Source organism: Sus scrofa, chromosome 1 (assembly GCF_000003025.6).
Source record: "Sus scrofa isolate TJ Tabasco breed Duroc chromosome 1, Sscrofa11.1, whole genome shotgun sequence".
NCBI classification, from domain to species: domain Eukaryota; kingdom Metazoa; phylum Chordata; class Mammalia; order Artiodactyla; family Suidae; genus Sus; species Sus scrofa.
The window spans coordinates 272,625,699-272,647,373 of record NC_010443.5 but is presented as its reverse complement, the minus strand read 5'-3'; the positions used below and the strand labels follow the sequence as shown (position 1 = coordinate 272,647,373).

The 21,675-nt window shown below is 57.8% G+C and overlaps 2 protein-coding genes across 9 annotated transcripts in view; one reads left to right on the top strand and one right to left on the bottom strand.

Annotated features, from left to right (window-relative positions):
• TSC1 (tuberous sclerosis 1) overlaps positions 1-10,844 on the top strand; it is a 49,419-nt gene extending 38,575 nt beyond the window's left edge. Inside the window, 4 exon segments of the mRNA XM_021070814.1 lie at positions 1,022-1,144; positions 4,538-4,725; positions 4,811-4,972; positions 5,356-10,844. Coding sequence (XP_020926473.1) covers positions 1,022-1,144; positions 4,538-4,725; positions 4,811-4,972; positions 5,356-5,887 — 1,005 coding nt within the window. The 3' untranslated portion in view covers positions 5,888-10,844.
• SPACA9 (sperm acrosome associated 9) lies at positions 11,968-21,673 on the bottom strand. Of its 8 annotated transcripts, XM_003480622.4 has the most exons (6): positions 20,992-21,146; positions 19,572-19,762; positions 16,519-16,697; positions 13,637-13,839; positions 12,870-13,017; positions 11,968-12,040 (listed from the first exon to the last, which is right to left on the bottom strand). In XM_003480622.4, the coding sequence occupies exons 3-6, from the start codon at positions 16,666-16,668 to the stop codon at positions 12,029-12,031; spliced, it is 513 nt and encodes a 170-aa protein (XP_003480670.1). In that variant the 5' UTR covers positions 16,669-16,697; positions 19,572-19,762; positions 20,992-21,146; the 3' UTR covers positions 11,968-12,028. The 8 variants fall into 8 exon arrangements, with proteins under 8 accessions (XP_003480670.1, XP_020926519.1, XP_020926521.1 ...); XM_021070860.1 differs by lacking the exon at positions 20,992-21,146 and adding an exon at positions 21,577-21,673 and having other exon boundaries at positions 11,968-13,017; XM_021070862.1 differs by lacking the exon at positions 20,992-21,146 and adding an exon at positions 21,351-21,657 and having other exon boundaries at positions 11,968-13,017.

Sequence of the window (21,675 nt, the reverse complement as noted above, 5' to 3'; positions counted from 1 at the left end):
CCCATCTGCTGCAGTGACAACGCTGGATCCTTGGTCCCCTGAGCCACCAGGGAACTCCCTGGGAACTCATTCTTTTTTTTTTTTTTTTTTTTTTGTCTTTTTGGGGCCGCACCTGCAGCATACGGAAGTTTCCAGGCTAGGGTTTGAATCAGAGCTGCAGCAGCCAGCCTACGCCACAGCCCCAGCAACGGTGGATCCTTAACCCAGTTAGCAGGGCTAGGGATTGAACGCACGTCCTCATGTACACTAGTCGGGATTGTTACTGCTAAGCCACGTGGGAACTCATTTTTAATATTTTGTTTACATAAATGTGAAGTCAGGTTTTGTATCCCCCTCTTTAGGATTCCCTGCACTCTCTCTAAATCACTTACTCACAAACTGGTGGTTTTTCCCTGGGGCTTTGTCCCCCGACCGCTGTGTCCCTGCCCTGGTGGTTGTGCACCTACCCATCTTCCCTGGGTGTCCTGGGGTGGCCACTTTTGATGTGGAGCATCTGTACTTCTTCCTCTTGGCACAGAGACAGTTTTTGTTTTGTTTTGTTTTTTGTCTTTTTGCCTTTTCTAGGGCCGCGCCCGTAGTATATGGAGGTTCCCAGACTAAGGGTCTAATCGGAGCTGTAGCCACCAGCCTACGCCAGAGCCACAGCAACATGGGATCCGAGCCCGCGTCTGCAACCTACACCACAGCTCACGGCAACGCCGGATCCTTAACCCACTGAGCAAGGGCAGGGATCGAACCCGCAACCTCATGGTTCCTAGTCGGATTCGTTAACCACTGCACCAGGACGGGCACTCCCAGCACAGGGACAGTTTTGAAGTGCATGTCTGTCCATTTTTATTGCCCTTGGATCCCTTCCTTGCCCCCAGCCATGGAGGGGTGGCCTTTATGAAACCGTGGGAGTTGCTGGTACCGCCCCGGCCCTGCCACCGTGTCCTCCTAGCTGGTGCCCTGGTACTGCCCCTTCGCTGGCCGGTGCTGTCTGTCTGACGTTTCCCCGTGCTTGTTGCTGTGTTTCGGTCAGCTCTCCAACAGTGAGTCCGTCCAGCAGCAGATGGAGTTCTTGAACAGGCAACTCTTGGTCCTTGGGGAAGTCAACGAGCTGTATTTGGAACAACTGCAGAACAAGCACTCAGACACTACAAAGGTACGTGGGCTCAAGGAGCCACACCCTCTCTAGGACACTCCTGGGACCCATGCAGCCCACTGGTGGCCCGCTGGAGAAAATAGCTTTATGAATTGCTTCCTAAAAGATGGCATGGCTGCCCTGGGGTCCAGTTAGTCCCGCCTCTCCCTGGCCCGGCCACGCAGGCACGTCTCAGCTGCCCCACTGGCCGGTTCCCCTCGTTGGGTGCTTTGCACTGCAGTCCCATGTATGCGAAAGCACCTAATGCCGATCGGTTCAGAGTCGGCGTAAAGTCTTTCCCTCCTCTTGGCGGGGACCCCTTCAGAGGGAGAGAGCGACGAAGAAAAGGCATGGGGTGCCAGGCCCGTTAGGCGTGTAACTCTCAGGGCTGTGGGCACGTGCTGCTATGCGTGTTTTTTCTTCGTCATGCGGAGTTTAATTTCTGCAGACGGTGTTTCAGTCCTGGCAACAAGGCCAGCATCGGGATGGTCTTTCCTTAATTAGCGCCTCACCGACGCGTGGGGGCAGAAGCTCTGGGTCACTTTATAGATAGCCTCAGGTAGCGGGAGTGGAAGAGTTGGGGATGGAATTTTAAGAGCAAAAGCTTCGCTGCTTCCTCCCACCGACTTCTCCATCACGAATAGGCTTTCTTTTTAGGATTCCTTGGGCTTTATAAAGCTCCCCGCCCCCGAATGTAGGGAGTCTTCCTGGAACCAAGAGATGTAGTCATGGGAACAGTTACTCCTGTTTCTCAGCGCCTCTCCCCTCTCAGGTTCAGGATCCCTTAGAAGGATATTAAATGTGGAACTTTCTCTAGAAACCAGCTCTCTCTTGTTTTGGAAGTGTCATGGCCTCAGAAGGAGAAGGCAGGGAAAAGAGGCCTGAGGGACTGGAGAACCTCTCAAAGCTTACTCGGAGCACCCCTCTCCTCTCCCACGAGAAGTGGGGGGCGGGTTGGCCTCTGTCTTTTGGTTGGAACCCTTGGACTCCTGGGGCCTGACCTCCTTGAGCCTGGTGTCGCAGTTCGCGCAGTGGGCATGCTGGTCCCGGCTGGTGACAGCTGGGCCACCTTCGGCTGTCAGCAGCAGCACAGAAGGACTTCACCGGCTTATCCATAAGGAGTGAGGCAGGTGAGTTCCAGGTTGCTCGAGTTGGCAGTTTAGGGACAGCGTCAAGGAGCTGGCCTCTTTCCGCTCTCCTGCCCAGCCCACCCTGTCAGCCTTGTCTTTGGGCTCTTGGTGCCCGTGTTTGCAAAGTGCACGCCCCAGTTAAAGCACAGGTCCCAGGTGGAAGTCTTCGCGCCCCCTGCAGGTCTGTCTCATTAGATCTTTCTGGGACGCGCTGCCAGACTGCACACCCTTGTTACTGGCTGAGCTCACGTCAGGCGTCCATCCCTGGCCAGCTGTTGCTTTCAGCTTGCAGGATCTGCCTCTGGACCCGGAGCTGGACTCGTCTTTTCAGTCAAGTGGGGAGGAGAAGGGGGTGTCTGAGCGTCAGATAGGGAAGGGCTGGTAGGCGTTGGGTGGAGCCCCTCGTGCAGTGGCTGTGAGGGTTAGTGAAGGTGTACGGATGCTCCTAGTTCGTCCATAACCAGTAACTATCCTGCGGGACAGAGGTTCCGTGTATTCGCCTGACCTGTGCTGAAGTCCGGAGCCATCTGGCATAGCTGGAACGGCCACGTCACATGGTCCCGGTTCTGAGCCGACATTGACCCCGTTGTCACCGGGGAGGCGCAGGGCTCGCAGGTCATCTCCCAGGCGGGAGGGCGCCTTCATTCCTGCTCCCCTCCTTGCTCCATGTGGTTCATTACCTCTCTTAGGAAAACAAATGCGTGGGAAACGTTACGTTATGCGTCTTTTTCCACAATAAAAAATCACGGAACACAAATGCAGCATGTACTTGTTAGGAAAGTGTCCTTTCCAGTGTTCCCTCGTGGCTCAGTGGGTTAAGGATCTGGCGTTGTCACCACTGTGGCAGGTCTTAGATCCCTGGCCTGGAAACTCTTGCACGCCACCGGTGCAGCCACAAAGAGAGGAAGAAAGAAAAATGTCCTTTGCACTCTTTTTTGAGTGTTGGTGGGTTATACTTGCTCGGGGCGGTCAGTGGTTTCCGTCTGTCCGCCGGCGTGACCGACAGTCCTTGTCAGGGTACCTGGTCTGCAGATGCTGCTGGCCCGAGCAAGCCTGCTCGTTCGGCTGTGTCTCTAGCCTTGTCGCAGCCGGCGTTAGGAGAGGAGAAGAGCAGAAAAGCAAACAGATGACGCACACGCCACCGTGTCGAAGTTGTAGCTGGACACGGGCTTGCTTGCAGAGTGAGGGTGGCTACGTAGTTGATCACACCAGTCCCGTGGCTTTAGAGTCTTTTCCTCTTATTACTAATACAGAGCAGTACGTTCATTTTTATTTATTTATTCATTCATTTATTTTGGCTTTTTAGGGCTGCACCTGCAGCACATGGAGGTTCCCAGGCTAGGGGTCCAATCAGAGCTACAGCTGTTGGCCTACGCCACAGCCACAGCAACGCCAGATCCGAGCCTCGTCTGTGACCTACACCACAGCTCACGGCAACGCTGGATCCTTAACCCACAGAGCAAGGCCAGAACCCACGGAGCAAGGCCAGGGATTGAACCCGCAACCTCATGGTTCCTAGTCAGATTCATTTCCGCTGCACCACGACAGGAACTCCAGAGCAGTACTTTTGTTACTGATAAAAAATCTATTAAATATAAGATGGACTTTACTTAACTATTTCCCTGATATTTAATAGTGCTTCTAGGAGTTCCTGTGTGGCTCAGAGGGCTAAGGATCTGACATTGTCACTGCAGTGGCTCTGGTCACTGCTATGGCGTGGGTTCAGTCCCTGGCCCAGGAACTTCCACATGCTGAGGGTATTGTGCCCTCCCCCCCAAAATAGTGTTTCCAATTTTTTGCTCTTCTAAATCACGCTGTGGTGATTATTTTCGTGTAAAATATTTATTCACATTCAGATGATTTCCTAAGGGATAGATTTTAGGGAAGGATTAGTAGGTTGGTACTTATCGCCAGCTTACTTTCCAGAAAGTTGTACTTTTTTTTTCCCTTTTTTGGCCGTGCCCTAGGTGTATGGAAGTTTCTGGGCCAGGGATTGAGTCTGAGCTGCAGCTGTGACCTACACCACAGCTGCAGCAACACGGAATCCTTAACCCACTGCACTGGGCCCAGGATCAAATCTTCACTGCCTTCGAGACACACGGGATCTTTAGCCTACTGGACCATAGCAGCAACTGCAAGTTATTCTAGTTTTTATTTCCAACTAGCAATAGCTAATAAAGTACCTTTCTCAGAGCTTCTGTCACTGATTTTTCAAAGTGGATATGGCGTGTTCAATTTCTGAAAGGACTAACTCCAGTTCCCTTTTTTGTTTGTTTGTTTCTAGGAAGTAGAAATGATGAAAGCTGCGTGTCGGAAAGAACTAGAAAAAAACAGAAGCCACGTTCTCCAGCAAAGTCAGAGGCTTGATACCTCTCAAAAACGGATCTTGGAACTGGAATCTCATCTGGCCAAGAAAGACCATCTTCTTTTGGAGCAGAAGAAATATTTAGAGGATGTCAAGCTGCAGGCAAGGTAACCTTGGCAGGGAAAGGGTTTTGCTGCCATGCGTTCTGTTGCGTGTTGCTTCCCACATTCGGGAGTGGTCTTTCTCTTTCAGAGGACAGCTGCAGGCCGCAGAGAGCAGGTACGAGGCTCAGAAGAGGATCACCCAGGCCTTCGAGCTGGAGATCTTAGATTTATATGGCAGGTTGGAGAAGGATGGCCTTCTGAAAAACCCTGAAGAAGAAAAAGCAGAGGCAGCGGAAGCCGCAGAGGAAAGGTAGGGACACAGAGTCGGCACCCGGGGCTGGGGCTTGGTCGTCAGGCTGCCCCGAGGGAGCGAGGGCTGTGGCACGTGGTGTCAGAAGCAGGCGGCTGGCTGGCCTGACGAGGCTCAGCCCTTGGCCCCGTTCCCCAGACGCCCAGCCGTCTTCCCTTGCTCCTTGGCCTTGGCCCCGAGTCACTCGATTCGGTCACGGGGGTGTCGTCTTTAGGATCGCCACCTGCCACCCCTCGTCATGGCTGGGGTTCCTCTTGAGGAGCTCTCCCGCTCGAATCCTCTGTTCTCGCACACAGCGCCGGCTGGCCGAGTGTGCGGTGTGATCCCACGCCTCCCAAACCCGGCAGCGCACACACCAACCCCTTCCCTGGTGTGTCTTTCAGGCTGGACTGCTGTAATGACGGCTGCTCGGATGCTGTATCAGGGCACAGCGAAGAGGCCTCTGGCCACAACGGGGAGACCAAGCCCCCCAGACCGGGCAGCACCCGGGGCAGGAGTGGGAGCAGGGGTGGCGGCGGAGGCAGCAGCAGCAGCAGCAGCGAGCTTTCTACCCCGGAGAAACCTCCCAGCCAGAGGGCGGGCCCGTTCAGCAGCCGCTGGGAAACTGCTGCCGGCGAGCCCTCCACCAGCATCCCCACGACGGCCGGCTCGCTCCCCAGCTCGAAGAGCTTCCTGGGCATGAGGGCTCGAGAGTTATTTCGTAATAAGAGTGAGAGCCAGTGCGATGAGGACGGCATGCCCAGCAGTAGCCTTTCTGAGACCCTGAAGACAGACCTGGGCAAAGACTCGGGTGTGGAAGCCAAGACCGCCCTGAGCCTAGACGGCCCGCACCCGCCTCCCCCTCCCCCGGACAGTGTCGGACAGCTCCGCATCATGGACTACAACGAGAGCCATCACGAACACAGCCAAGGCTGACGGCCAGTCAGTGCTGACCTGCCTCCTGCCGGCCTGCAACGGGCGGTGCGAACGCACGGTGCAAAGCGTGCCTGTTTCCAGGGCGTGAGTGGCCAGCTCGTGCCCCGGAAGTGGGCTGGAGGTCTCTTGACAGCAGACCGAACGCAGAACGGTTTTTGGATCTGGCGTCAAGATGCCTCGTAACTTCCCCTCAGCCACCCCGAGCCCTCTCTTTCACGACCCCGGCAGCGTGTGCGAACGCGAGGGCCAGGGTGCCTTCTCCGCCAGCTTTCTTTTCTCCCCTCCCCCTAAATGGTTGCGCCCCTTGAACCTGTGCAATATGAGGCCAAATTCATTCTCTGAGTCTGACACACCGCGCTCTCCTTTCCTGGAGCTCAGAGGGCCGGGGTGGCTCTCCCTGAGCCCAGCTATTTGGTAGCGTCGCAGGTGAATCTGGTTTTGCCCCTTTCCGGGAGGAGGTGGCCTGCAGAGCCTGTCACCTGCACAAGAGAGCTTCACGTGAGGCTTTTTCACTGCTTCCGCTTCTGAAGTTCAGCATCTAAAGCAGCAGATCTAGGAAAACGAGGGTGTTTGCAGGCCTGTGTTCTTTTGGCGGTTCTGATAAGCTTCCTAGAAAGTTCTTTGTGCACAAGGTCTGCTGTGGGTGAGTCTGGAGCTGGCGCTGTGGAGGCCTCCTCCCTTGGGAATGCTCTGTCCCCCTGCCCACCCCAGCCCACCCCCTTACTCAGGTGGCGTTTGTTCGGGAGCTGGTCCTGTTCTGACCCTGGGCCGATGCATGGTCAGACCTGCTCTCTGCAGGGGACGTGAGCAGGTACCTGAGAAGAGACGTGCTGTGGGCGAGGAGCTGCCCGTCCAGGCAGGGTTGTGCCAGCTGAGCCTTGTGGTTAAACACCTCTGTCTGTTTGCCGCCCTTCGCGTTCCCTGCATCCGTGGTTCATGTCAGCGCCTTGGTGACACTGCAGCAGAAAGGCTCTGAAGGTCCAAAGAGTTTCTTGAGAGTTTCATGACCACAGTTTCTCAGGCTCCGCGAGCTGCCTCGCTGTAGTAGATTCCAGGTCCCCAGAAGGTTACAGCTTTCTCACACCCGCTCTCACTCTCAGGGGCCTGGCGCTGCTGCATGGCAGCGCATTAAAGCAGGGCCCGGGGGCGCTGGCAGAGGCTGACTGCCCCGGGCCCTCTGAGCCGCCCGCACAGGCTCAGGAGAGGGGACACCCGCCGGAACATGGGTGGTGGCAGAGAAGCTGAATTCAGCAGGTGCTCCGAAATAAATGCTAGAAGCCTAAGAATTGTGGCCGTGTTCCCGCTGAGACCGAGGCAGGGAGAGATGGGTGGGAAGAGCCAGGCTTCAGAACCTGGCTTCTCTCTCTCTCTCTCCTTTCAGTTAAAAGGATGGAAGGGCGCATCCGTGAAGAGGGAAAAGGCAAAACTGTCATGGTACGAACCTCACGGCATGGGGCGCTTCCCGCCCCCAAGGGGCAAGGCTCCTCTGTAAAGGGCGGCAGTGAATGTCCTGGCATCCCACCCAGAGGGAGCTAGATAACGGGACTCCCTGTCACCCTGGTGGTCCTGGCAGAAGACCTCCTTGGGACAGGATCGCCCGGCTGCCCTCCGCCTGGCACGGCGCCGGCAGTTGCCGCTGGATGCCCCGCGTGGAGTGGTCGGGACACCAAACGTGCAGCTCCGCTTTTTCCAGAGGAGCGCCTAGAAGCAAATGCGTTCTCGTTGTCTAGTCCACTTTTCTTTAGAAAAGGAAAACATGAACAAATTCAGGGGGGAAAATTACAACCATGAAGACTCGTTCTGAGTGCTTGTCCCCTTCCCGAGCCCGGGAGATGTGCGCCTCAGAGCAGAGGCGCTGGGCCCCAGTCAAAGCCCTCATCCTGACAACTGGCGGAAGCAAGGAGGCTGATGCAAGGGAAGAAAAAAGCGTTTTTTTAAATGGGCAGATGGAGAAAATACAGAGAAGGAGGCAGCGTGGTAAAGTGGCCTGAGGCCCGGGCCGGAGGCTCCTGGGCCGGCCAGGTCTCTGTGCCTGGGGCCCTTGGCCCCTCCTCCAGCCCTGGCGTCTGTTTGCTCAGCTTTGCAACGGTCTGGTCCAGAGGGGTTGCACTCAGCTTCCCCTGGACTATAGGAGGCCACGGGTTTTACTCAGCCAGGCTGGGGGTGGACGCAAGAGTCCTGCTGAAGTGAGATCCAACACAGGAGTTCCCTGGTGGTGCCGTCAGTTGAGGGTCCAGCACCGTCACTGCTGAGGCTGGGTCACTGCTGAGGCTCGGGCTCAGTCCCCGGCCTTGGAGCTTAGGCATGCTGTGGGTGTGGGCGAAAAAACTTACCCAACCTGAAAATTTAGGGGTTTTTTTATTGCAAAGGACTTGAGTCAATAATAAGGTTTGGTTTAATTTTGAAAATGATAGACCTGCCCAGAGTCAGCAGGGCACTGGGAGATGCTGCAGTGAGCATTTTGAAGGATGGAAGGTGATAGTGACAGATCAGCTTCCCAGAGAGAATTCAGGCCTGGGGACCATGGGGCAGAGGCGGCAGCACCGTCATGGTCCCACCAGAGCCTGTCCTGAGGCTGGTTAAGCAGAGCGGTGGACAGACGTTGGGGTTAGCCTCACGCGAGTCACTCTGAGCAAGCCTGGTCATGGCCAGTGTCCATGTCTGTTCTCCCCCCCCCACCAGACACTAACCAGGGTCGGCAGAGACCCTGAGAAGTCGGGCTCTGCTTCTGGGGCAGCGGGAAAGCTTGTTTTCAAAGGATGCACTACAGCGTCGTGGGGGTGGGGAGGCAGGAGGAAGGTGACGGCGTGGTTTCCGTGGAGAGCGATCCCCAATCTATGACGAGGAAATAAGCAGGTGGAGCGTGTCCTTGGATTGGAAAAAAGCTTTTGGCAGGGTTCCGTCCCAGGTCCGTGAAAACCGTAGCTGGGGACGTGGAGGAAGTAGCTGGTCATGAATAGGAAAATGAACTGAAATCCAAAGGTCGGAGGGAAAGTTCACGTCTTGGGTCAAGAGTTCCCTTGGCGATGAGAGCCGGGACCAGCCTTTTGGGTGGGCGGGTAGACGTGGCCTCGCCACGCCCGTCAGCAGAGGTTTTCGGGAGGGAAGGTGCCTCCCCCTGGGAATAAGCTGCTGAGGGTCTCACGAGGCTCTAGGAGCAGAGAGAGAAATGCTAAGCCAGTCTGGGAGCCAGGGGTCCGTACTGTGTTTGGGGGAGCTAGTCTGAACTCTTCTTAAAGGGTAACTGTTAACATCCAGGAAAGGGTCCCGGAAGCCACTGACAGTTGGCAAGTTTAACCCATGTGTCACCACGGCGGCCAGGGCCCCACTGGGCAGCGCCCAGACGGCAGCAAACACAACGCCGGATGGGGCCGTCGCCGTTTGCGACAGCGTGTGTTGTTTTGGGTGTTACCGCTGAGAAAGAGAGAGCCCTGGCGGTTGTGGGGAAGAGGACGACTAGGTGATCGTGATGATGAGAGAGGGTTTCCGAGGAGCACAGAGGTTCAGATTCACGGCTGAGAATAAAAAAATTGGGTGTTTCTGTGTAGACGCTAACAAAAGTGCTGTGACTGGCCAGTGTGAATTTTTACCAAAAACTAGAACATACCACTTGAAGCCAGAAAGAAAGAACTGCAGAACAAGTGACACAAAGTACTATGTGAAGATGCAGTTTTTCTAACCAAAGCAGTGAGGTGGGAGAGGTGTGGGCTGGGCTGAGGGGGATTCGGGCAGAGTGGAGACTCGGTCCCCAGCCGCCGTCTCGGGGGAGGTGCCCCCCACCTCATGCAGATGCTCTCAGAGTGGTTCCGGGAGAAGCCCGTGGGGACGAGAGCTATCTTGTGGGGTGACCCAAATAAGCACATCTTACTCTGGGCATTTGCACCCTTCAGGGCACGTGCTTTGAAATTGACCAGCAGTGAGTATGGAAAAGTGTGTCCGGTCTGGAGATGCTTGTGTGTCTGTTTACACCCAGAGTCCTAGGACGGGTGCCCCTGCCGTGGGGCTGCCCCTTCCCCGGGCCGCTGCAGAGGAATTGATTGCACTTGTTTAGGCTTTTCCCTAGAGGTAAAAGAACAAACTTAGGTTGGGGCCTGGCCCGGGCTGCTGCTGTGATCCTTGTCCCCGAGCGGCTCATTCCTTATCCATGACCGATGTGCCGGGGGGAGCAGACACCGTCCTGCAGTCTGTGCTCTCTGACCTGAGAGAAGAGTGTCTGTAGCTCCAGGGGAGCCTGCCCGGGATGGTCGAACACCTGTGCCCACACCTGCTTTTGGCTCTGAAACGACTTCATGAAGGCAGAGGCGCGCGCTCTCCCCCTTCCCGTCCCAGGGCCACAGAATTGTCCAGCCTCTGGGATAAACAGCCGAGTTGAGCCTTGGGATAGATCTTGGAGAGTCTGACACCCCCAGACCAACCCCTTTCTCCCCCCCCCCCCCCCCGATAGAGTGTTTGGACAGGAGGGTACAGATGGCGCTGCTCCCGGCATCAGAGCCTCTGGCTTATCAAAGAGGCAGCCAGGCATTTTGCACTAGGAGGAATCAGTGATCACTTTTCAGAAGACTTCTATGGACCATAAATATATTACTGAGGAACAGATTTTGCTAAGACAAGAGTCTAGTTTTATAACTCAATCATGGAGCAACCATATGTGGCTAACTTGCAGTTAAAAGGGGTCCCATCAGTGAAAATCAGATTTTTTTTTTTTGGCTGACCGCTTTCAGCTAAATTCAAGACCGTCGTCTCTTGTCAAAAGGTTTACACCTTCCCGCCTTGATCTTAAAAGCATGTCAGACGATCCACATGAGATGCCATAAATGAACTGCAAGAGAAAATGGTACAATCTTAGTGAACGGGAGTTGGAATCAAAAGGTTTGCTGTCCTTCTTAGAATGTTCTAGAATGTCAAGGCAGTTGCTTGTGTTAACTGTGAACAAATAAAAACTTATTGTTTTGCACTACTTTGCTGTGTTGACACAAATGAGTCCTGGCGCCCTCCTAGGGGCTTGTAGGCAAAGCAGGAACTGGAGCAAAGGAGCGAAAACCTCCGGGCCGGGATGGGTCGGTTATCTCGGGTGGCCGAGGGGGACCGGCCGATGGCGTCTGTGAGACCCTTGTATTCACGGGCATGCCCTTCCCGAGAGTGGCCTGCTCGTGTGGGAGGAGGGGGCTGGCGTCAGCTCTACTAGGAGACTCTGGGAGCCAGGCGGCTCGCCGGGCCCGCACGGCCGTCTGGCCTTGCTTCTGAGGCGTGCTGGCCTCCCGAGGCCGTGGCCGGCACGTTGGGGTTCCCGCACCCCTGTTGGTGGAGCCCAGGTGACTCAGCAGCTGTGGGCGCTTATAAGATGCTGAGCCTGGCCACCGAGTCTCGTGAGTGTACCAGGGAGAAGGCGCAGCCAGCGTCCAGCACCTTCCATGCGCCGTCGGGATTCTGGAGGCGGGCCGGACACGACCTTCAGACAGTCGTGAGGCGCCCCGGCCTGGCTGGGCGAGCTCGGGGGGCGCAGTGCCCCCTTGCCAGGGTGGTTTCCATCGCCTGCCGCCGCTGCCCAGCGGCTCCTCCGAGACAACGACTTCAAGGTGGCAGATTTAAACTTCATCTGGGAGATGCAGGTGCTCCTGTTGGAACAGGTGTGTAACGGCTGTGTGGGTACCGTGCCGGCCTTGTGTGGGTCACGACCTCTTCGGAGCCGACGCTGGAGCCGGGTATGTCCCCTCCACGACGGTAGCTCTGCCAGTGGTTTTGCTGTGAGGCTACCGCCCAGTGTCCTCTGGTGTCTCGGAGTAAATGCCGGTTTCCTCTTTGTTTTCTTTTTTTGGGGCCGCGCCTGCATCATACGGCTCATCCTCACCTCCCGAGCTGGGGCCGAATCGCCGAATCGCGGCTGCCGCTGGCGGCCTACGCCGCAGCCACGCCACGCCAGATCCGGGCTGCAGCTGCGGCGACGCCGGGTCCTTAACCCACTGAAGACCGAACTCACTTCCCCACAGACACTGTGTCGGGTTCCTAACCCCCGAACCACAACGGGAACTCCTAAATGTCTTTTTCGGTCAGGGCTAGGTCCCAGGAAATCAGGCCAGGCAGAGAAGTAGAACACGTTTTATTCTTGATTGGGTCGCCCCCGAGGAAGCAAGAATACAGAAGCTAAGTCGCCCCCTGTGGAGGGAAAAACCGACAGTGAGACGCTGCTTCTGGCCAGCTCAGAAGCCGGAGACCCGTCTTAGGATGTCTGGGCCTCAAGGTGTGAAAACCAGGTAACCGCCCTCGAACAGGAGCCACAGAGTCAATTCTTCTGGCTTCGCTCACGGTCTCGCTCTCCCAAGGAAAGGGGGAAAGGTGGGTTCGTTCCCTTTTGGGCCTCGGTCCAGGGACCTAGTCACACGGAGGCGGAGCAGCGTCCGGGGGATGGGAGCAGCCCCGTCTTGCAGAGAGAGGCACCGCGGCCGTGGCGGGCGGGGAGCTGCGCCGTCTCCTCCAGCGGGATGGCTCAACCTGGAAAGCGGGACTGGCGGGGCCCTAGCTCTTTACCACCTCCCCGGGACACCCCGTCGTGGAGCCTGACACTCCGAGGCGAGGAAGCGTTCCAAGTTAAAGCGGGAGAGGGAGAGAGGTTCGCAAAACTACAGGGGCGGTGCCCCTGGGGTTCTAAGTGGCAGGGACTGTGGGCGCCAGTGAAAATGGATCAGCCAGTGGAAACAAGCTGGTGACGAAGTGCCCCACGAGATGGGGTGGGGTGGGTGGGTGGGGTGAAATGGGGTGGCTGGGGTGGGACTGGATGGGATGGGGGTGGGGGTGGAACGGGGTCACAGCTGAGCTACAGTTTTCCACCCGGTGGTCTCCAGGGAGGTTTCGAACATCGCTTGTCTCCCGCCCCGGGTTTGAGGCCGTCTCGTGTCAGTTGCCAGCACTTGTGTTTTCTTAACCAAGGCTGGGTGCCGCAGGGAGCATGAGCGGCCGCCTGGGGGGCCCCCTGGGGCTCACTCACATGCTGCAGTGCTTTTCGGGGCAGCTTCTCGGAGTGGGCGACCCACTCTTTCATCAAGTCCAGGACGACGGGGATCAGGCTGACCACACCCCCGTAGTGGTTCCTGGCCTCGTCGCAGCTGAGGTGGTTCACCACGTCGTGAGGGTATCTGCCGGCCGGTGAGAGGGGTCGGGTGAGCCCTGCTCTGGGGACGCACCCTGCCTGGGTTCAAATCCAGCCCGCGCTGCAGAACCCCCCGGGGAGGTCTGAGTCTCTCCATTTCTGACGTGGCGGCTCAGCGGGTTTAGGGCCAGGAGCCCCCAGCTGGTCCCGGTGTGACGGCGGGTCTCGGAGCACCTGCCTGTGGTCTGTGGCAACCCGCCGGCATCCCTCCGGCTCGTGCCATTCAGCCCTTTGACTCTTGGCACACTGATGTCTAAATGGCTTCCTCAAAAATGTGGTACTTTGTGCTATGGGTTCCCCAGGGCTCAGAATCAGGGGTGCCACGTCCATGGGGAGCTCTGCCTCACACCTCCACCCCCGCCCCCACCCCTGGGTCTCCTGGCCTCCTAGAGCTGAGCCTCAGAAGTTCAGAAGGCCTCATTTTCAGTCACGTGACTTGCTGGGTTGCAGTGACTCCAGTGAATCAGTGGGCCTAGGACTTCCTAGCAGGGGAGGCCGGACCGGAGCCCCGTGTTTCACTCGCATGCCCTGTCAGCAAATGCTGCCTCCCCCAGGACCCCTCCCCTCCTGCCCCCACCCCAGGAACAAGGTCAGAAGGCTCTTACTTTGCCCGCAGGCTGCTTAAGTCGTTGCTGTGGCTGACGAGGCTTTTGCACTTCTCCAGGAGGTTGTTGGTGACGGGGGTGCCGGCGTGCAGGGCCTCGAAGTGCTGGCACAGCTTGCTGAGCTCCGTGCAGATGTCCAGGAACATGAGCAGGATGCGCCGGTCCGTGGCATTGTGGCAGTGATGCTCCATGTAGCTCTGCACCTGCGGGGCCGTGCCGTGAGCTAGGGTCTGGGGCCCCCACCTCCTGGCGTCATGGGCAGAGGCCAGCCGGGGTGAGCATTCACCTGACCGGCAGTGGACGCAGCTAATGTCAGCAGGTGCCCCGGGCACCCAGCTCACCCAGTCCTCCCCTAAGTGCCCTGTGCTGGGTGCCTCTTGAATCCTCATTTTCCAGGTGAATTCCGAGGCTCAGCGAGGTGAGGTACCTGCTCGGGCCCCACAAAGTGGTGAGGCTGGATTTCACCCCAGGTCAAGGGCTCGGAGCCTGTACCTCGCCCCAGGTCCCCAGGCCCCCAAGCCAACACCTAAAGTCCCTGCCTGCCTCTTCTTGCCACCGTCAGTCCCAGCTAGAGCACCTGCTTTGAGACTTGCCGGGTGGGGCCACCCAGACTGAGGAGCAAACTGGATCCTTTGCAGTTTTGTTGTCCTGCTTGTCCAAGTCAGTAAGCAGAGCCAGAGAAAACAATTTTCTGTATGGGGAGAAACCTGCCCTCTACCTCACCCCGGGCAAAAAGCAACTCTGGGAGACGGAGAGCTTCAACTAAACTCCCATGGGAATGTGTTTTAGGCGCAGGGAAGTCTCTCTCCAGCAAGCCGTGAAAGGTGCTGGGAACAGCCACGCCGCTGAGCTCGTTTCAGCTGCTCTCCCTGGGGGTCAGGACTCTCCCGTCGCTCTGGATCGGAGGTGGGTGGGGAGGAGCTGGCTCGGTCCAGGCAGGATTAACGGACCCACTTCACACAGTTCTCCTTTCCACGAGCACCTCCTACTCCTCCAGGGCCCAGTTCCGAGTCTAACGAGGGTTTTCCCGTGGCCACTGACTGCCTTGCGTGGCTTGGGGCAGTCTTCCCAGATGACCTTAGGGGTTCCTTCCCAAGTCCAGTAGCCTCGTGTGGGGAGAGGCTTTTGATGCCCTCAGTGCCGGCCCGCACACCACGCCCGAATGCCCGGGATCCCTGGGGGTAGGGAGGAACCTGCACTGTAACCATAACAGAGCAGCCTCCCTGGGCAACCTGGCATTGGGGGGAGCCTCTGGCTGCCCCTGGTCCAGGGACGGGTTAGAGTCAACACACATGGGGCCATTATTTACCCCAAAATTTCCTGAACCTAAGCAAGAAGGAGCAGGCCAAGGTCACTCGTCCTGAGGTCGATTCTGAGCAGAGGTGGGGGCGTCTCAGGTGCCCCTTCCTTTTTTTTTTTTTTTTTTTGTCTTTTGTCTTTTTAGGGCTGCACCTGCAGCACATGGAGGTTCCCAGGCTAGGGGTTTAATCGGAGCTGCTGCTGGCCTACACCAGAGCCACAGTAACGCCGGATCCTTAACCCACTGAGCAAGGCCAGGGATTGAACCTGCAACCTCATGGTTCCTAGTCGGATTCCTTTTCTCTGCACCATGACGGGAACTCCAGGTGCTCCTTCCTGATACTGAAAACCTGCCTGGTGCCCTTGGAAGGATGGGCCCTTGGGGGATGGGCTAAAGAGGAGGCGGCCGGTTTACTCCCAAAGAGCTCCGAGGAAAGAGTGAGCACGCGGACGACGCGGCTAAATATTACAGACTGGTGTGTCTAGGAAGTTATGGGGTGTTGTTTTCTGCAGGTTTTTAATTTTCAAGTTAAAAAACTGGGAAACCGTTTTAGAAAAATTTTAAAAAGAATGTTTTTGTCTTTTTGTGTGTGTCTTTTTTTTTTTTTTAGGGTCACCCCTGCGGATAGGGAGCTTCCCAAGCTAGGGGTCTAATCGGAGCTGTTGCTGCCGGCCTACATCAGAGCCACAGCAACACCAGATCCGAGCCATGTCTGCGACCTACACCACAGCTCACGGCAACACCGGAACCCACTGAGCGAGGCCAGGGATCGAACCCACCACCTCGTGGTTCCTAGTCGGATTCGTTTCTGCTGCGCCACGACGCGCAACTCCTAAAAAGAATGTTTTGGAAGGCTGCTATCGGGCAAGGGTTGTTCTCTGAGCAGTTCCGGAGCCCTGTGAGCAGCCAGCCTCCCACAGGCAGGGGCACCTTGGGGTGGGAGAGGCCCCGCCCCGGGTTGTGTTCCTCACGCGCCATGGCAACGAGCCCCTAACTTCCTGGAAGGCTTGTTCGGACTGGAGGCCCCGAGTCCTGCAGCGCAAACCCGGGCAGCAGCTGGCCCACGAGGAGACTCGGGCTCAGCGAGGACTTCTGCAAACGTGACTAGCAGTGCTTGGATTCCAGCGGCTGGGACCACCCGCATGCCTCCGTTCACCATCCACGCCAGTCCTTGGCTCAGGCCTGGCGACGAGGCCGGAGGCTGGCTGAGTGGGTGCGGTGGACGGTTTCGTGAAATCCGCACAGCAGCCCCAGGAGGCGTGTGCTGCTCTTCGCCTTCGCCAGACGAGGAAACTGAGGCTTAGAGAGGTGACTCACCGGCCCCAGGGCACAGAGGCGGCATGTGGGGGCGCTGGGACCTAAGCCCTGGCCGCTGAGTTTTGAGCCCACCCGTCTAACGCTTTGTTATTCCCTCACGCGTTTGGTGAGGGCGTGTGTGGACAGCTCACTGCACCAGCCAGGACCTGAGCCCGATTCTGGCACACACCTGCCCTCCCTCCCCGGGCCTCAGTTTTTCCAACTTTCAAGGAGGGGACTAGGCCCGGTGCCCTGGGAGCCCCGGGTCCTGCCCCCCAGGCCCCACCTGTCCGATGCTGGAGATGGGCCGGATCTTGTCGTGGGCGTCCTCCCTGCAGTGCTCCAGGGCGGCGATGAAGGTGAACTGCTGCTGCTGGAAGAGCCTGTACTTCTGCTCCACGCTCCGCAGGGACTCCTTCACCTCGTTCATCGTCATCCGGCCGGTTATCCACGGGAGAGGAGGGTCTACGGGGAGGAAGAGGAGAGTCAGGGGGTCCCGGGGCCAGACCCCGCCCCTGGATGCAGCCCTGGGCTGGGGAGGTGCCCACCGCCCCTCTCAGTGGTGTACTGGGCCAAATGGCCCCCTCACCCCCCTGGGGAGCAGGGACTTCACCCCCATTTTGCAGGGAAGGAAATGGGGCCCTAGGAGGCTGCGCACTTGCTCGAGAAGCGGGCAGGCTGTCTGTCTGCCACAGAGCCGAGCCCGAGCCAAGTGCACAAGTGCCACGTGCCAAGGATACAGTCTTTGCCGAGAAATCTGACTTCCGTCCCTCCAGTGCAGACAGGTCTGCAGATTGTGGGTCTCACACACACACACACACACACAAACACACATGGAGACATGCACACAGACACACATGGCCTCCAATACTCTCTGTGGTGTCAGCAAAAACCCAGCATCTAGAATCTAGGATTTTATCACTGGGAGCCAAGCCATTTTAAAGTGCCTGCCACTCCACAGTTGGTCAGTGTAGGGATTCCTTCCGGGCTGAGCAGGGAGGTGGCACTGGCTTGGCTGGTCTGAGAAGACACGGCTCCCTGCTCTGTGCCTGGGCATGAGCCCCGATCTCAGGTCTGCTCACCCCCAGGGCAGGGAGTGGCCGCTGGTGACTCCCGTCCGCCTCCTAGGGCGCTTGAAGGGGCGGCCCCGACGCCGCGGGCCCTCCCTCGATGCCTCGGCCTGTCCCTGGTGGGGTCCGGGAGGCCCACGAGGCAGCCAGAATCAGCTTGGAGCAGAAAAGGCTGTGGCTCCTGCTCTCCATGACATCGTCACCTTGCTGAGCATGTGCAAAATGCTCCAGGTCACAGACGGATGGCGTGTTCGAGCTGGAAGGGGCCTCAGCAGATCAACTCCCCTTAACTTCCGGGGGGAACTGAGGCCCAGGTATCACAGCAAAGCTTGTGCCAGGGGCGCCTTTGGTCCTGTGTTTCCTGACATCTCACCAGGTTCCTCAAGGTGCCACAGTGGCTGCCCCTGCACCGTGAGGCACCACCACACATGGAGCCCAGGCTTGGACAGTTAGAGGAGGCAGGCTGAGGGAGGGCCCTAGCGGGAGGCTGCCAGAAGGGACCAGGACCCTTGGCCTGGCGGTGGGGGTGGGGTGGACACATCCCAGGCTTCCTGGCAGGTCCCAGGTGGAGAGGGGTCTCCTCAGCATCCTGAGCACAGCAGGACTAGAACGAGGGTGTCTCTGTGGCAAGAGGAGTCGGTGTCAGAGGATGAAAGACAATGCAAGGAGCAGAGACCACAGGGTGGCCTCCGCACATGATGGCAGTGGTGGGACAGAGCCCTGGGAGGGCTGGGGAAATGGAGTCATGGACCTGGACTGGGGGCCGTGCCAAGAAGGGCCTGACAGCCTCAGCCCATGAACCCAGGTGGCTCTGCTGCAGACACAGTGGAACAGCTTCATTGGCAGCATCCTGGGGCCACCCCTGGGACCCACAGGCTGGGGACAGCAGGCCTGGTCCAGGGCCACACAGGGCAGCGGCCTCTTTCCAGCTCCGTCCCCTCCCCATTCAGCACAGGCCGGGAGGGGTACGGGGTTGTGGGGATGTGGCGGTGGGGCCTGCTGTTTGTTGAACACCTGCCATATTCAGCCAAGGGCCCCACGTCCTTGCCTGGAGGCAGGCTGACCAGGACCAGACGCAGCAAGGAGAGTGAGGCACACACCTCAGTGCAAGACGGAAACCGGTGCCCGAAACTCAGCCATCCAGAGAGGTGAAAATGGGCACGACGTTTCCCTGAAAGAAGCGGAGGACCCCTCCCCCTGGAGGCTTGGCGAGGGGCGGGGCACGTGGGCAGAGCAGACAGAACCCTGGGCTAGAGGTTGGGAGGAGGGGGGCAGGGGGGGCCGAGGTCCCCACGTGTCAGGCAGAGCTGGGAGAGCCACCACTGCAGGCTGCTGGCCCGGGGGAGAGCTCTCCGGGCGTTCACTCCTGTGTTCATTCCTTCACCCTGCAGTGCCAGACACCAGGCAGGGCGCTGGGCTAGGCACACAGCATGGAGCATTGAACGGGACAGACAAGACTCCCTGCCCTGGAGGGGCTTTGTGAGTGGGAGACGGAGGCGGAGGGTAAGAGAAATGAACAGCGTTTAGATAAGGAGAAAGCAAAGCGGGGGAGCGGATGGGAGCAGCCCCTAGGCTGCAAGAGGGGTGTCTGCAGGTGGCTGGGTGGTTCCGGGCCTGGGGAACTCTGCGCTTCAGTCTTCCTTGAGATCCTGGATGGCTGGCCTGGTTTTCCTAGTAACAGCCAGCTACTCTGAGCTCTGGGTAAGCCCTGCACAGCCTTACCCCAAGTCCTCACCACATCCTACGAATGGGCTACCAAGGTTATCCCCATAGGGCCGAAGACGGAGCTGAGGTCAGGCAGCCCAGGATTCCTGCTCAGTTCAGACTTTTTAGGGCCGCACCCGGGGCATATGGAGGTTCCCAGGCCAGGGGTCGAATCGGAGCTACAGCTGTTGGTCTACGCCACAGCCACAGCAACGCCAGATCCGAGCCTCGTCTGCGACCTACACCACAGCTCATGGCAACACTGGATCCTTAACCCACTGAGCAAGGCCAGGAATCGAACCTGAGTCTTCATGGACACTAGTTGGGTTCCTTACCGCTGAGCCACACCAGTAACTTCACTGAGAGAAACAGATCAGATTGACTGTGGCTGGAGGTGAATACCAAGGGCCTGGCTAGACCCCTGGGTCTCGCTTCCACTCTCTCGAGACTGTTCCCTGTTGCCCATCCCACAGTAAAGAGGACTGGCATTCAGGGGCCTGCCCTGTGTGACTGGCTCCCCACCACCCTCCTGAAGCTGCCAAGTTCTCCACAGATTCAGCCCTACCTTGGCTGGTGGCCCCAAGAGCCCGAGAGCAAAACCGACTTGGCTCCTGATCTTATGGACTTGTGACGTGCACACCAGGAAGGCTGTGAGGGGAACTGTAACGAGCTATCTGAAGCGATCGTCCCTTGAACAAGAGTCAATGCAGCCAATTTAGTCTGGATGAAAGGCACAGGGTGCAGGCAATTCTCGATCTGGGGGAGGAGGAAGGAAAAAAATGATTACCTAATAGGTTTCAGGCTTTAATTGATTTGTATTTTTCCAGGCTGCTAAAGAAGATTAAATGGTGGTATGAAAAGCGCCTAGGGCTTAAAATAAATGAGGAGAAAGGCAAGTCGTTTCAGAAACGTCCGGGGAGCAAACCGAACCTCTCCAGGGCAAATTGCAGGCTTGGTGGGTGTGTTCCCTGTCGGGGCGGGGGTGGGGGGGGGAGGCAGCTTCTTCTTCTTCCCCGCTGTCTTTGCAGTTGGATTTGACAACCCCATCAAGGTGTGCATGCGTTGAGGAGGCAGTTCTGAGGGGGAGAGAGCCCTTTCCCCTTGGAGGGCATATCTCTGGGCTGGTGGCTGCTGGAGAGGCTTTGGCTAGGAGTCAGGACACCTAGTTCCAGCCTGGCTCTACCTTTGATTTGACTTAGAATTTCCCCCGTTTTGAGCCTCAGTTTATCCATTTGTAAAATGAGGGAGTTTGGATTAGAGGCTCTTTAAGGGCTCTTTGATTCGAATGCTCCATGATCAACAACTGTTAAGGAAAGAGGCCCAGATAGGGAAATGGCTCAGCCAACAACTTTTCACCATTCTGAGCCTCCCATTTCTCATCTGTAAAATGGGAATGAAGGTACCTGCTTCTTAGGGTTGGTACAAAGATTAAATGAGATGATAATACAAACAGCAGCCCTATGCATCGTGCACTTACTACACACCGTTACCGTCTACTGCTTCGGATATATTAGCTCATGGACCCCCTCCATAATCCCACTTCACAGGGGAGGAAAGTGAGGCACAGAGCAGGCGTGGCTCCCACAGCTTCTAAGAGTGGAGTAGGATGTGAACTCTGGGCAATCCGTATCGACTACGCCATACTCCCTCTTCCTAATGTACACAGACACCACAGTCTTGTTGAGAGCACACCGCAAAAGAAGCTCCTACTAAGAGCAACGGACAAGAGCTAGAGCTCCCGATTCAGGGCCTGCCCCATACCCCATACCAGGCTGCCCTCGGGGATTGGCAGGACGCGAAGACTTCCTCCTTCCCCCGCACCGGGCCCAATCCCATCTTTGTCTCTGTCTCTCTGTTTCTAGACAGCTGCGGCCCCCCTCTATTCTCCAACCCCCTTGACCCCCCAGTTTCCGAACCCAAGGCTTGGGTGGGCCCCGCCCCGGGCCTGCTTTAACCTTGCTTGTCCTAGAGCGGCCTTCACTCACAGAACGCTCTGAAGCTGGAGTGCCTCCGTGGGGTCTGGGGCCCTGGAGTGGCGGGGAGGCTCTTCCCAGGGTTTGGAAAGCCGGGTGGGGAGAACAGGGGCGAGAAAGGGCGGGGCCGCGGGGCCTCTTTGTTACCACCGGTGCCATAGCAATCGAGTCACGTGGCAGCCCCGCCCCGCCCCGCCCTGCCCCGGGAGCAGGGGGCCGGGTCTCTAGGGCTTAGAAGCAGGTGTTTGGGTTAAGGGAGTCTGACCTGACCCTCGGTTCACCTGCCCTCCTCTCCCTTTTCAAACGCTCTCCCACATCTGTTCCAGCGTCTTCATTTTAAGGATGGGGAAACTGAGGCCCAGAGGGCAGACCTGGGGTGGTCCACGGAGCCAGGGCGCGTTGGCGGAACCAGGAGCAGGATTTGCCTCCCGCCTCTCGGGGGCATCCCGTGTTCTGGGGTATTGTGGGCTGTCTCAACACAGGGGGGCCCCTACTAAGGGGCACTCTGACCCCAGAAGGCTACAGCTGGAAGAGACTTGAGGGGCCCCGCTGAGGCGCGCAGACGGGAGGGCGAGGCCGGGGCGCGAAAGCACTTGCCCCGGGGCTGCTGAGCTCGCTGGCAGAGGTGCCGGAACCCGGACCCGGGACCAGCGCCTGCCAGCCTGGCCGGCGGGCGGGCACGGCGGGCGCTGATGA